This window comes from Amblyomma maculatum, chromosome 1 (genome assembly GCF_055883805.1).
Source record: "Amblyomma maculatum isolate TAMU_Amacu chromosome 1, ASM5588380v1, whole genome shotgun sequence".
NCBI lineage: Eukaryota > Metazoa > Arthropoda > Arachnida > Ixodida > Ixodidae > Amblyomma > Amblyomma maculatum.
The window spans coordinates 47,251,406-47,264,319 of record NC_139344.1 but is presented as its reverse complement, the minus strand read 5'-3'; the positions used below and the strand labels follow the sequence as shown (position 1 = coordinate 47,264,319).

Below are 12,914 nucleotides of genomic sequence, written 5' to 3'. Positions count from 1 at the left end.
TCGCATGGAACTATTTCCTTAAACCGTGACATCACGGGTGAGTTGACTGGCAAGGCTTGCTAGAGGCTGCCATTCGCTGTGGCCACTGCAGCCATGATGTCACGGACACACTTCCGGTAGCTGCAAAAGTCGTCTGCTCGTGCGCTGCTCAAACTATGTGCGGGCTGTTGTTACACAGCTCGCCGCCCTTATAGGCATACCGTACACGAATGACACGGCGGATCGTTAGCACCGATGTCCGAAATAAAGCGTGCTAAAATACTGAGCCGAATATCAAGTATGAAGTCCTCGTGAGGGATCGCTGGCCAGCAGCAAATTGCTGGTAAGAGCGATAGCCGTGATACAAGCAAGTTTCTGCTCAAGCCAGCTGCCGCTTGTGCATTTTGGCTCATCCGATCTGCTCGTACTAGTTCTGCGATTAATGCGTCGCCAGAGTTAAATCCTTTAATTATTTTACTATGGCAGGACAGGATTCACAATAAGGCAGTTTCATAAGTAGACGATTTAAGACTGCGTTGATAAGTTCCAAAGCGCCAACCGCCGTGGCTTCGAAGCGATACAATTCAGGCCTAGCGACGACTAGGGACGGCTACGCGCGGCGCCGTCGTTCGCCGCGCTCGCGCACCCCACCCCCGCGGTAATTGTGTAACACACCTCAGCCTGCTCACGGTATCCCATGCTGAAAGCGTTGCAAACTCGTGTACTTTCATTACAGCTAAGGCCGCGCATTTTTTGTCGTTCTGCTCAGCAACAAGCCGTTCAAACGATACTGCAGGCAAGACAAGGATTCAGTACGCAGTCGCTGCGCTGTCAGCAGTAATTGAAGGCGTCGGGTGGCACCATATTCTATACACCGATCTTTAAACGTGATACAGTGGGCAAATGAATAACTTTGTGAAGCAGATCTGCTCATACGTTTCGCGCATTCGGGCGTCAGCGAGTAGCCTCCGTCAGCAGACGCCGCGATAACCTCGGTTAACGACGCAAACCGAGGCCGCCAAGCTCGGTTTGCGATAACCGCGGTTAGTAGTGTAACCATGGTTTGGTCCGCCGTGTAACATGGGCTAACCACGGGTTCGCGGTTACACTAACCGTCTCTGCGCGAACTGGCGAACTCCTCAGGCGCATGCGAGCGAGTACGGGTTGACGCGAGTACGCCAGCGAGTGAGTGCACAGCAACCGGAACTTCGTCGAAGTGACGTATTTCTGGGCGGAGCTTTCAACTTGCTTGTATTCTTTTTTTTATGGCTCCCTTCGGCGTACAAGTTGAGAGGGAAAATTGGAAGGGTCATTTTTAATCGGCGATATCTCTGGTGTTGCAAAAGCTAGATCGAAAATTTTTGCGGGGAATGATGGGTGATTCAATATCTATCAGTGTTATGGCTTTGTTTACCCTTCTTGGTGACCCATTTCAGTGGACCTTTAACTGCATCGGCACAGGACCCGGTTAATTTCATTGAAGTAACATTAGACTTTTCTTTAACTCAACTTGTTTCTAAACCTACGCGCGGCCTTAACTTTTTAGACCTTGTTTTCACATTGGCTCCAGACAATGTTAGCCCGATCTCCCTCACGAATGGTTTCAGTGATCACAAACTGCTCCAGTTCACTCTAAAAATGCCGTTCCGCCAACGCAACCAACCTCAGAAATACATCTTCGACTATAACAGAGTGAAGTATGATGCCATTAACCTCGGCTTACTATCTTTCTGCGATTCCTTTCTGCAATTCTTTCCTAACCATTCTGTTAACGAAAACTGGCGTCAGTTCAAAGATAAACTCGCAGTTAATGAACACCTATACAGTAAAAGCTCGTTAATTCGACTCCCGTTAATTTGGAAAATCGGATAATTCTACCTTTGCGCCTGGTCCCCAGAATTATGTATAGGAGTCTATGGGATGAAACTCTCTTTAATTCGGACGGATTTGACCGCACAACGGATAATTCGGACAACTTCGGGGTAGCTACCGAGGCTCAAAAACGAAAATAAGAGAACGCGGTGCAATAGCGATACCCAAAAGCAGCATCTCCATGGACATCAATTAATCAACTTAATCAAACCGCATGAATGGTCGCACAGCAGCAGGCCTGGACGGCATCCCCATCCAGTTAATAAAAAAAGCAGGGCCCAAGACCAGGGAGCTCTTGAGAGGGGCCCTTAACGTAGTGATGACATCAGCCTCCATCCCTGAAGAATGGAAGCATTCTAGAGTCCAGCTTGTGCCCAAGCGAGGTGGTGATAAGAAATCGGCGAAAAACTATCGCCCTATCACAGTAACACCGGCACTCTACCGTCTCTTTGCCCACATCACCACTTCACAGATGGGCAGAAAACTCGGAGGTGCTTGAAGAGCTACAGAATGGCTTCAGACAAGGCCTCTGCATCGAGGATAACCTTTTTATTGTCACCCAGGCCCTCGAGATTGCCGCTAAAGAGGACAGGCAGCTACTGCTGGGTTTCGTTGACATCTCCGAGGCATACGACTGCATTGACCATTGCACCCTTTGGGCAGTGCTGAGGAGTATCGAGATGCCGGAAGAATGGCTATAGCTGCTGAAAGCCATATACGCACAAAATTGGGCTGTCATACAGTGCGACAACATAGTGTCGGAGCTGGTAACCGTATCTCGTGGTCTTAGGCAGGGATGCGCTATGTCGCCCATACTTTTTATGCTCCATGTGTCCTGTATGACAAAACGGCTTGCAGACAGTGGTGTTGGTTTTGACCTCACATACATGGAAAATGGTATTTCCCAGCATCGCCGCATCCCAGCCCTGCTGTACGCTGACGACATCGTTTTGATGGCGGACTCAGTCCCGGATCTCCAGACCCTGCTGGATATATGCTCGGAGGAGGGTTCAGACCTTGGCATGAGTCTCAACGCCAGGAAATCGGCGCTCCTGGAGTCCAATAGTATTAAAGCAGGAGGCGAGAAGCCAACCATGCGGCTCCAATGAACAGAGATTACCTGGACAACGGTATACAAGTACCTCGGCGTCGAACTCGCCGCCGAGAGAGCGTATCTAAGGGACTATGAAACAAAGCTCCGCGCCAAGGCATTGGCGAGGAGAGCGCTCCTTGGCTCCAGGGCGCTGTGGACGTTCAGCCGTTTCGAGGTTGTTAGGGCCCTGTGGAAGTTGGTGGCCGTACCTGGGCTCACCTATGGAAACTCCGTACTGTGCATCTCTTCAGCTACACGGGGGGCCCTTGAGGTCCGCCAACGTGAGGCTGGCCGCCTTGCGCTGGGGGTCCATGGATATGTCACGAACGAGGCCGTACAGGGCGACCTTGGATGGTCGTCCTTTGAAGCGCGTGAGACCACTGCCAAACTTGCCATGCAGCGTCGCCTGAGTGCTCTGCCCGACGGTAGATGGTCCAGGGAGGTGTAAAAGTACATCATACTTAAATGCTCCAACACCAAGTGGATGCTCCGAACTCGGAGGCTGGCCGAAAAATACGGAATTCCGCAAGCCGGCCTGTCAGAGGTACCCCAGCCTGCGTGGAGAAAGAAGATCCGCGACCAGGTTCGGGAAGTGGAAACAGAGAGATGGCTCAGAGAAACACAGGTGAAGTCATCTCTGGCGGTATACTCCAGTGCCAAGCATACCATCACTAAAGCAAACCTCTACGACAACACGTGAGGTAGCGGGCTGCTTTGCGAGGCACGGAGTGGCGTGCTGCTTGCAAGGACAATACGAGCCAAATACACCCAGGGCTTGGATACCTGGTGCCCTAGGTGCGGCATGGCCGACGAGACCATCCAACATGTAGTGATCGAGTGCCCAGAACTGCGACCCGCCCCCACCATAACAGCGACGACACCAATGGAGGTGCTTTTGACAGCACTTGGTCTACAGTCGACGTCACCACCCGAAGAGACTAGGGCAGTCATGAGGGCAATAGAGACGACAAAGCGCCGCCTCGAGGACTGGTGGCACAACAGAGAAGCCTGTTAAACTTCTTCTTTCTCTCTCTTTCTTACTTATTCGGACAATTTGACTGGACATTTAGCATAGAATTTTCTTTCACTCCTCAATTTTTTCTACCCGTTTCTCCTGGCCTGATCCAGAAATTTGTGATCCCCGATACAAAGGGGAATGGCCGCATCAGCATCATTGGCTCGACTTGTGGCTGGATGGGCGCTTTTTCTTGTTTTTTTCATGAGTCGACGTTACTGGCAGTGCCATTTTGTCGTTTTGCTGCTGTCGGTGCGCTACGCTGTTGTATTGAAGACTGCTCGCTTTAGTGCGGCTCATTGCTTCTCTGTTGTGCGCTAGTATCACCGCACTCGCCCCCGATGGCAACACCGGCGAAACGGCCGAAGAGCTACGAGGCCAAGGACTTGGCTACCAAAGTGGAAATTTTGTGGGCCCTTAAGAACGGGCTCTCCTGACAAGAAGCAGTGAAAAAATATGACGTTAAAAGGAGTACTTTAAGCACACATGTAAAAAATGAACAGATTTTTCAGGCGTTCGAAAGCGAGAAGTTCCAAGCGTCAAAAAAGCGTCTGCGAACAGCAGCTCATCCGGAGTTGGAAGAAGCCTTGCTTCGGTAGGTGGTCAACTCGCGTGATGCAAACCTCCCATTGAGTGGACCCCTCATCATGGCGCAGGCTGAGAGGTTTGCACTGATGATGCATATCGATGGATTCAAAGCGTCAGAAGGGGGGTGTGCGCGCTTTAGAGACAGACATGGTCTCGTTTTCAAGACTGTGTGCGGCGACAGAGGTGCCGTCAACGAAGATGTTGCCAACAACTGGAAGAACGCTGAGCTGCTGGAACATATCGCAGCATATGATCCAAATGACATTTTTAATGCTGATGAAACAGCACTTTTCTTTAAGGCATTGCCTGACAAGACTGTGACAATGAAAGGAGATCCCTGCATCGGAGGAAAAAGGAGTAAAGAACAAGTCAACGTTTTTTTAGCCGCAAACATGACAGGGACAGAGCGCTTGCTGCTTGTCGTCATTGGAAAGGCACAAAAGCCACGGTGCTTTAAGTACGTGCCTGCTCTTCCGGTGGAGTACCGGGCTAATAAAAAGGCCTGGATGACATCGGAAATTTTCGCGGCTGGATACAAAAGTTAGACCGACAGTTTTCCGCGAAGAACCGCAAAGTGTTAATTGTCCTTGACAACTGTAGTGCACATAACAGTGCCACCGGACTGAACAACATTGAAGTTGTTTTTTTGCTGCCCAACACTACATCGGCCCTCCAACCGATGGACCAAGGTATAATTCAGTATGTGAAGACTAAATACCGCAGGCGCGTGCTGGAACGCATGCTACTGTGCAATGAAGTCGGTAAGCAGTACGACGTGGATCTTCTGAGCGCGGTCAACATTCTTGCCTACGTTTGGAAGAACACGCCTGCGCACGTCATCTCTTAACTGTTTTCGACACAGTGGCTTCGTTTTGCCTCAGCCCTGTAGTGACACGGTGGCAAAAGTGTTGCCAGACGACAATGCAGATGACTGCTCGGATTTTGTAGGTGTGCTGCCGGATGTGGTGACACTTGCCGATTACATCAGCATTGGTGACGGCGTTGCTACAGCCGGCTCTCTAACTGAGGAAGAAATTGTCCGGGACGTACTGCGCAGCGAAGATTCGGAGGAGGAAGAGGGGCTACGAGAGGAGCAGCTTCGGCCCCCTCGCACTGTGAAGGAAGCAGCAGAGGCCCTCGTTGTGTTAGAGGAATTTTGTTGGGGCACTGCAGATGGCATGCGTGCTGCTGAGCACCTGGAAGGACTGAGGAAAATAGTATCCGCGCGGGTTTCTGCGGGAAAGCAGACAAGCATCCGTGATTACTTTAAGTAATAAAGGTATGTTGAGATAAAATTGTGCATGTTTTTTTTTTTGTTCTCTCGATAATTTGGACATTCGGTTAATTCGGACATATCTTACGGTCCCTAGAAGTCCAAATTAACGAGCTTTTACTGTATACCCCGCATATGTTTCCGTGCTAGCTCATCTAAGCCGTGGTACCACAAGAACCTGCGTACGCTGATGAACAAAAAAAAAAAAAAGACTTTTCAAAACAGCTAAATGGCTGAGAACACCCGAATCGCGGGAAAAACATAAAAACGCCGATAAAGAATACTGCGCGACCATGCGGAAAGCTAAGCATAAGTTCATGGCTCACGATTTGCTATCCCTTCTTAAGAACAATCCAAAAAAATTTTGGAAAACATTATCACCTTCTGAAACTTCTTCAGATTTTACATTGATCGATAAGACTGGAGATCCCATTGCTCCAGATGAATGCCCTTAGACTTTCAATAACTTTTTCGCCAATATGTTCACGAAGGAGACTATTCCAATATTCCATCGGCATCTGAATATGACTATGACTACATGAGCAACTACTTCATGTGGTGTTGATGGGATTAATTCAAAAATTTTGAAGCACACCGTGGCTCATTCCAGCGTCATACTCACTCATATATTTCGCCAATCCCTTTCAACAGGAGAGATACCATACGAGTGGAAAATTGGAAAAGTTATTCCAATTTTCAAATCTGGTGAGCGAACTAATGTTGCTAACTATCGCCCAATATCGCTGACATGTATATCTTGCAAACTTCTCGAGCACATCATTGCATCTAACACGGCACTACATTTAGAAGGCAACGGTTTCTTCTATTCACAACAACACGGGTTCAGAAAAGGGTTATCATGTGAGACACAACTACTCGAGTTTACTAATGAGCTGCTTCACGGTATGGACGAAAATCTTCAAATCGACTGTATATTCCTCGACTATGCTAAAGCCTTCGACTGCATTCCACGCTGTCGTTTAATTGCGAAACTCTCATCCTTGCACCTTGATTCATTAACAATTTCTTGGATAAGAAACTTTTTATCATTTCGTAAACAATTCACTTCTGTTGATAACAATTCGTCCCCTCTAATTGATGTAACATCAGGTGTTCCGCAAGGTAGTGAATAGGCTCTTTACTGTTTCTGATTTTCATCAATGACCTACCGTTACGCATCACCTCAACACTCAGAATGTTTGCTGACGATTGCGTCACTTATCGCAAAATCCGCTCTGCTAATGACCACATCGCCCTTCAAGAAGATCTACACCGCATTAATAACTGGTGCGCATCATGGCAAATGTCCCTTAAAGGGCCACTGTCCAGGGAAGGACCTTTTAGACGAAGGAGCCCAGTGTTTCGATCAGGTACCGGAGATAGTCTGTGCAAAATGCTACAGTGACACGCGCGCCGCAAAGCAACGGAAATACAAGTCAAAGCTCTCTGATGCTTTCCTTCGGGAAGCCAGCTTTCCCGTTTCCTGCGCTTGCCCGTCGAGCCACAGTTATGACGTACTTCACGCGAACGACGTGCATTGGTCCGTCTCGCTGTCTGAGGGTGAAGGATGGGTGTCTACTGCTCGCTGCGCGCTTTTCCCTCGCCACGGCCTGACTGAATCCAGAGGAGCGCGCTCCCTTTCTTTTTTTTTTTTTCGTGCGGGCGGAGTGCCACGCCCCACCTCCCACCAAACACTGAGGAGGAAGGGGAATTTGGCTTACGGAGGCTAGACGACCGAGCAGGAGAGTGAAAAACCTCAGAGAGGGGGAACGGAAGGAGAGGGAAGCGCAAAATCGGTTGATTGCAGTGGCTGTTACTCCGTTATTAAATACTCTTTTCAAAAACTTCTTGCAGCCTTGCGTTGTAGGGACGAAGCCTCAAAGCCACCGCGGAAAAAAATAATTTGGACCGGAGGGTGGACAGTGGGCCTTTAACACTGATAAATGCCAATTAATGACATTTAGCCGTAAACAGACTATTCACCGTTTCACTTACTTGCTTAATCACAGTCCAGTCACCCTTGCGTCGTCATACAAGTACCTTGGCTTGCACTTTTTACCAAATCTCTCGTGGAAGACCCACATAGAAAAAATTACTGCCAAAGCTAACCATACATTTGGTTATTTAAAACGTAACCTCAGAGGTGCACCTTCTTCCGCGTGGCAGTTGGCATATGAAACATTTGTCCGCCCTCAACTTGAATATGCATCTTCCATTCGGTCACCCCACCAACATTACTGAATTCATTCCCTAGAGCGCGTACAAAATCGTGTCGCTCATTTCATTTCTCGCAACTATTGCCGACATTCTAGTATAACTAACATTAAGGCGTCGTTATCCCTTCCATCCTTAGAATCTCGCAGAACAATAGCACTTATCTGTCTCTTCCATAAAATTGTTTATAGCCATCATTCCTTCATACTACCTCTCACAAAACTGGCCCGCACTTCTCTCCGATTGCATAATCACCTCAGTTTTAAACGCCTTTCAGGAAGAACCACTGCATTCAACTCATCAGCCCTGCCCCGTGCAATCATTTATTGGAATAGTCTTTCTGACAACATTGTTCACAATTCAGATTATGTTATTTTCAAAGAAAAAATAAGCAACATTTTGTTCTGAAGTGCGCTGTTACTGAAGTGTGTTCTATACTGTGCTTTTCAAATTTTGTTCTTTTTTCTTGTGTTTGTCATTGTATAACAACGTTTTGAAAATAACGATGTTAAAATAACCATCTTCTACTTGCTTCTGTTTCGCATCCCAGTTATGTTACCCCCCTCACATAATACTGCAATCGGAGCCCATGAGGTATTTAAATAAATAAAATAAAGTCATCTTCTGCTTGCTAACAGGGTTGAATATAGTTTAAAATGGAATAAGTTACCTTTTCCTTGCTATTTCATGGGAAAACGCAAGGGACGTTTGAACACTTTCTCTGTCGTGTAATCTTTTTTTTTTTCTGCGGGCAGCAGTGCTATTCATACCAGTTCTTAATGATATTATTTCATCTCTCGGTTATGACAAAAATTAACAATACTACATTTTGGAGACGATTTTTCTAATGTGCACTTATGCACAACCATAAGCAAAAAGCTTGGAAGCGTGATAGTTTTTCTAGAATTAAATATTGATCTACGGAAGCAGCATGAATGGGTCGAGATGGCGAGTATTCTTGTATACATAAAGCCCAGAAAAAAAGACGAGCCAGCACGGAGCGAACCCACCGTCTAGCAAAGTGTAATCCGCAAGCAATTTAGAAAACTATGCCATATCTTGCAAAACTAATGTTCATTCCCTTGTATCGAGACATTTTTACACCACATATAAAAATTTCATTGAAAATAGAAAATGGTCATGGAACCTCGATTACCGTTTATATCTGAATACACCAATATATATATATATATATATATATATCTCCCTGAGCGTAGCTGCTATTATTGTCAGTTTGCAAAAATATGGAACAGCAGTCCTGTGGCACTGTGGCAGAAGTGGATTTGAATCCTTCTAGTGTGTGCTTTTCTTTCCTTTTATTTGCTTCATTTGCTGTTGTAATTTTTGTTCTACATGCAGTTAGAAAGGAGTGTCGGATCCTTTGCCTCATACCATAACCATAATTGAGATGCCTCTTCATCATTAATGTAAGGATACAAATGCTAGCTGATGCCTTAATGCATGATCCGACAAATGTGCTTATAGAGTTCATAGCTTGCAAAATGCCTAAGGGGAAACATGCGAGGTGAATTTAGAGTTTGTCAAGGAGTCCAATGTCTTTCAAATATGTAAATACAAAGTTCTTGAAAGAGATTTAATCAGTTTTTATTTTACCCCCGTATTGGTAATATTCTGAGTGGGTATTACTGCAGTGCACTGTGTTGTTTTGGCTTTTGTAGGAAAAATGAGCTCTCTTTTCTGGCCTACCTTCAGCTCAGTGTTTTCAGCAGGCAAAAATACATTCATTCCTTTTTCTTATTTTTAGAAAGACAAAAACTCGGGCTAATGCAAGATCATTTTACAAGCAGTACATGCAGGCAACATCAAACACACGAAAATGCCGCAGGTGAGACATGACTACTGATTTATGTGGCAGCAGGCATTGGTGGAGGGAATCTGAGGAGGCATCGTCATTTTGTCCTATGAGTGGCCGGCCTCGCATGCATTGAGCATGCATGGTTGCACAGCTGTGTTATACTACTGGACTCGGTGCAGGGGTCTCAAAACACTCAGCTTGCCAGGCTACAAAAGTTTCAGCCTTTGTTCAGAATGCACGTGAGAGCTTGACAAGTTCTGCCTTTACCATGACATGTGGTTCTGGCTAAAACCAAATAAGAGGCTTTTTCAAAGCAGGATGGTGCACATTGCTGGTGTGCACAGCATTCTGTATAGAAATTAAAAAAAGAGAGAAAAAAAAGACATTGGCCTCTTAGTCTGCGTGAATTTCAGACAGAAATCAGCTGCCTTCAACAGCTTGGCGGTGGACAACCTTGCCCCCTCTCTCATCTTCGAATCTATATTTTATGTTTTGAGGATAAGGGAGTATGGTGCTCGTTAAAACTGTACCCTTTCACTGCCTCTCTTCAATCGTCTTGAAGGGGTGTCCATCCGGCGTTAAGGAAGGATCTTGTCTGGGAACAAGGCTTTCTAAGTTGGTGTTCATAATAAATTCGATTTTAATTTTTATTAATTGCTTAGCTTTAGTCATTTTTTAGTTCCCGGCTTCTGGCCTTCGGGGAATACAAATTTCTCTGTGTCCTGCATAGCGGTACGTGTTTGAGGCCCCTGGTTGAGTGCATGCATCACCTTGTTTCAGTGCACCATTTCTTCACAGCATGCCCCGCCGCAGTGGCGCAGTGGTTAGAGCGCTCGACTACTGTGCCCAAGGATGCGAGATTGAATTCTGGCCTGGGCAGGCGCTCTTCGATGGGGGCCAAAGCAAGGCACCCGTGTGCTGTGTGATGTCACTGTGTGATGTCAGTGCACGTTAAAGAATGTCAGGTGGTCGAAATTTCCGGAGACCTCCACTACGGCGTCTCTTCATAGCTTGCATTGCTTTGGAATGTTAAACCTCGTAAACCAAACCAAACCATTTCTTCACCGTATAACACTACCTGCGTGATCAAATGGGCTGTTTGCACTGCTCGGGAAAGAGCCGATTATATTTTGTTTGAGTGATAACTGCCGATATGATTCAGTGGCTTTGGAATTGAGCTGTTGATTCCAAGGTTGCAGCTTCAATCCCGGCCACAGTGGCCATGCTTTGATGGAGGCGAAACATAAAAATGCCCATATTCTATGCAATGTCAGTACATGTTAAAGAATCCCAGGTGGTTTTACGTTAAACCAGGCGGGGGTTGGATCGAGGTACGACCTGTGCTGTCAACTGTCACAGAAGTAGTCCTGCATGAACCTGAATTGCATTAATTAATGAGGCTCGCATACTTCATGCGCATTATAGCAGGCATGGCACTGCTCGGCAGTCCCCCACTTCTGTAACATAGCCTGTCGCATTTTTTCAGTTTTGCTTTCCTTTATTTCACGCTATCTTGCAGCTGCATTCGGGTGCACACACTGACCGCTCATGCCATTTCAGGCGCTACTTTGCATATCATATTCTTTTATGTTAACGCCTATGCATACTTTCCTCGCTTGCATATGTAGGCAGTACTTTGCATATCATATTCTTTTATGTTAACGCCTATGCATACTTTCCTCGCTTGCATATGTAGGCAGTGTTGTAATTGAAGGCAGCCAGGCGACTGCAGGCTGCATGAAACTAAGTGTGTGCCCTGCTTAGTTTATAAGGTGTAGTTTATAAAATCCCAATGTCATGTGGACATGTTTACATCGGGCAGATGGGACGGTGCATTAATACACTTTTGAAAGAGCATGCAAATAATTTAGACACTAACGAATCTACTAATCTCGTTGACCACGTCCGCGACTGCGAATCTTGTTATCCTTCATTGCACCATTGTGATATCTTCTACAAGCATCCTCAAGATGCAATAGGCCAGCTATTCGCACTTTTCAGTGCCTATAGGTGGCGGGGTTGTATTACTGTCATGGCTAGTGCAGGGGTGATGGAGGTTTCATGGAAGCGTGCATGTATGAAGGAACGTGCAGCTCCCGGCCCGGTTGTGAATCTTGAGACGATTTTTGTAGCTGGCAAATGAAATGCGGGGGTGTGTCGGAAGGGGGGTTGGGGGGTGGGGTGAGGCAACATTTACCGCATGCGGCGACAATCCTTGGCGATTCACCGCGCGACACGCCAACGTCTGTCGTTGCTGCTGGTGCACGCCGCACGAAGCGGTGGGACTCGGCGGCAGAGCGGCACGTTTTAAGCATTGCTCTGTCACTGCTGCCACGTAGTTCGCTCTAGAGGAGTACAGTTAAGCTAGTACCGTTTCTAAACACTAAACAGCATGAAGTACAGTAATACATTGATGAAAATTGTTGTAATTCATCGCGTTTCTAAGGTACACAGCACACTGGTGTGCTACTACACTGCAATGCAGACTTTCATTGCAAACAGTGACTTTCTTCCGCTCCTTTCTAAAATTAAAAATATCTAGCCACGCTTATAGCTTTCCTTCTCCTTTATTACCTTTTCAAGCTTTTACTCAGCTGACTCATTGCCCCCGTATGTACCTTTGCATCGAGTCGTTGTGCTTAGAAACAAGCGCGCTGAAAGCCTCGCTACACACCGTGACCGTGGAGATCTGCCGCAAAAGAAATATTGTAAAGGCAAGCAACAGTGGCATAGTTTTTCTTTATGTGCGTGCAACATTTCCGGTACTGTGACTCGCGTTGCATAGCCTGTCCGTGTGCAGTGCGTACGCTTGAAATGTGGCACGTGTAAACAGACAAGCACACTTCAGCCGTTTGACTGATTTACCGCTGTCGTACAAGTAGCGAAAGCACGTGCAATATTTAAACATGTTTTTCAATGGTCATACATGCGCTTTGAAAACAGGGACGAACAGGAAGCAAGATGTGTTCGTCCGTCGCGAAAGTACGACCAATTGGAATCAAACAACTCGCCCCAGCCACACTATTAGTTAACGCGTTTTTCTTTTTTTTTTTTTTGTAGGCAT

The 12,914-nt window shown here is 46.6% G+C and overlaps 1 protein-coding gene across 9 annotated transcripts in view; it reads left to right on the top strand.

Moving 5' to 3' along the window:
- LOC146202293 (phosphatidylinositol 3,4,5-trisphosphate 3-phosphatase and dual-specificity protein phosphatase PTEN-like) overlaps positions 1-12,914 on the top strand; it is a 132,522-nt gene that overhangs the window by 66,355 nt on the left and 53,253 nt on the right. For 5 of the 9 annotated variants that reach the window (XM_084588056.1, XM_084588055.1, XM_084588058.1 and 2 more), the window contains one exon: positions 9,800-9,880. The exons of 2 other annotated variants lie outside the window; for them this stretch is intronic. In XM_084588056.1, the coding sequence (XP_084444182.1) occupies positions 9,800-9,880 (81 nt within the window). Of the gene's footprint in view, positions 1-9,799; positions 9,881-10,630; positions 11,986-12,914 lie in introns of those variants that run through there. 2 more of the 9 variants (XM_084588062.1, XM_084588060.1) reach the window with 2 other exon arrangements.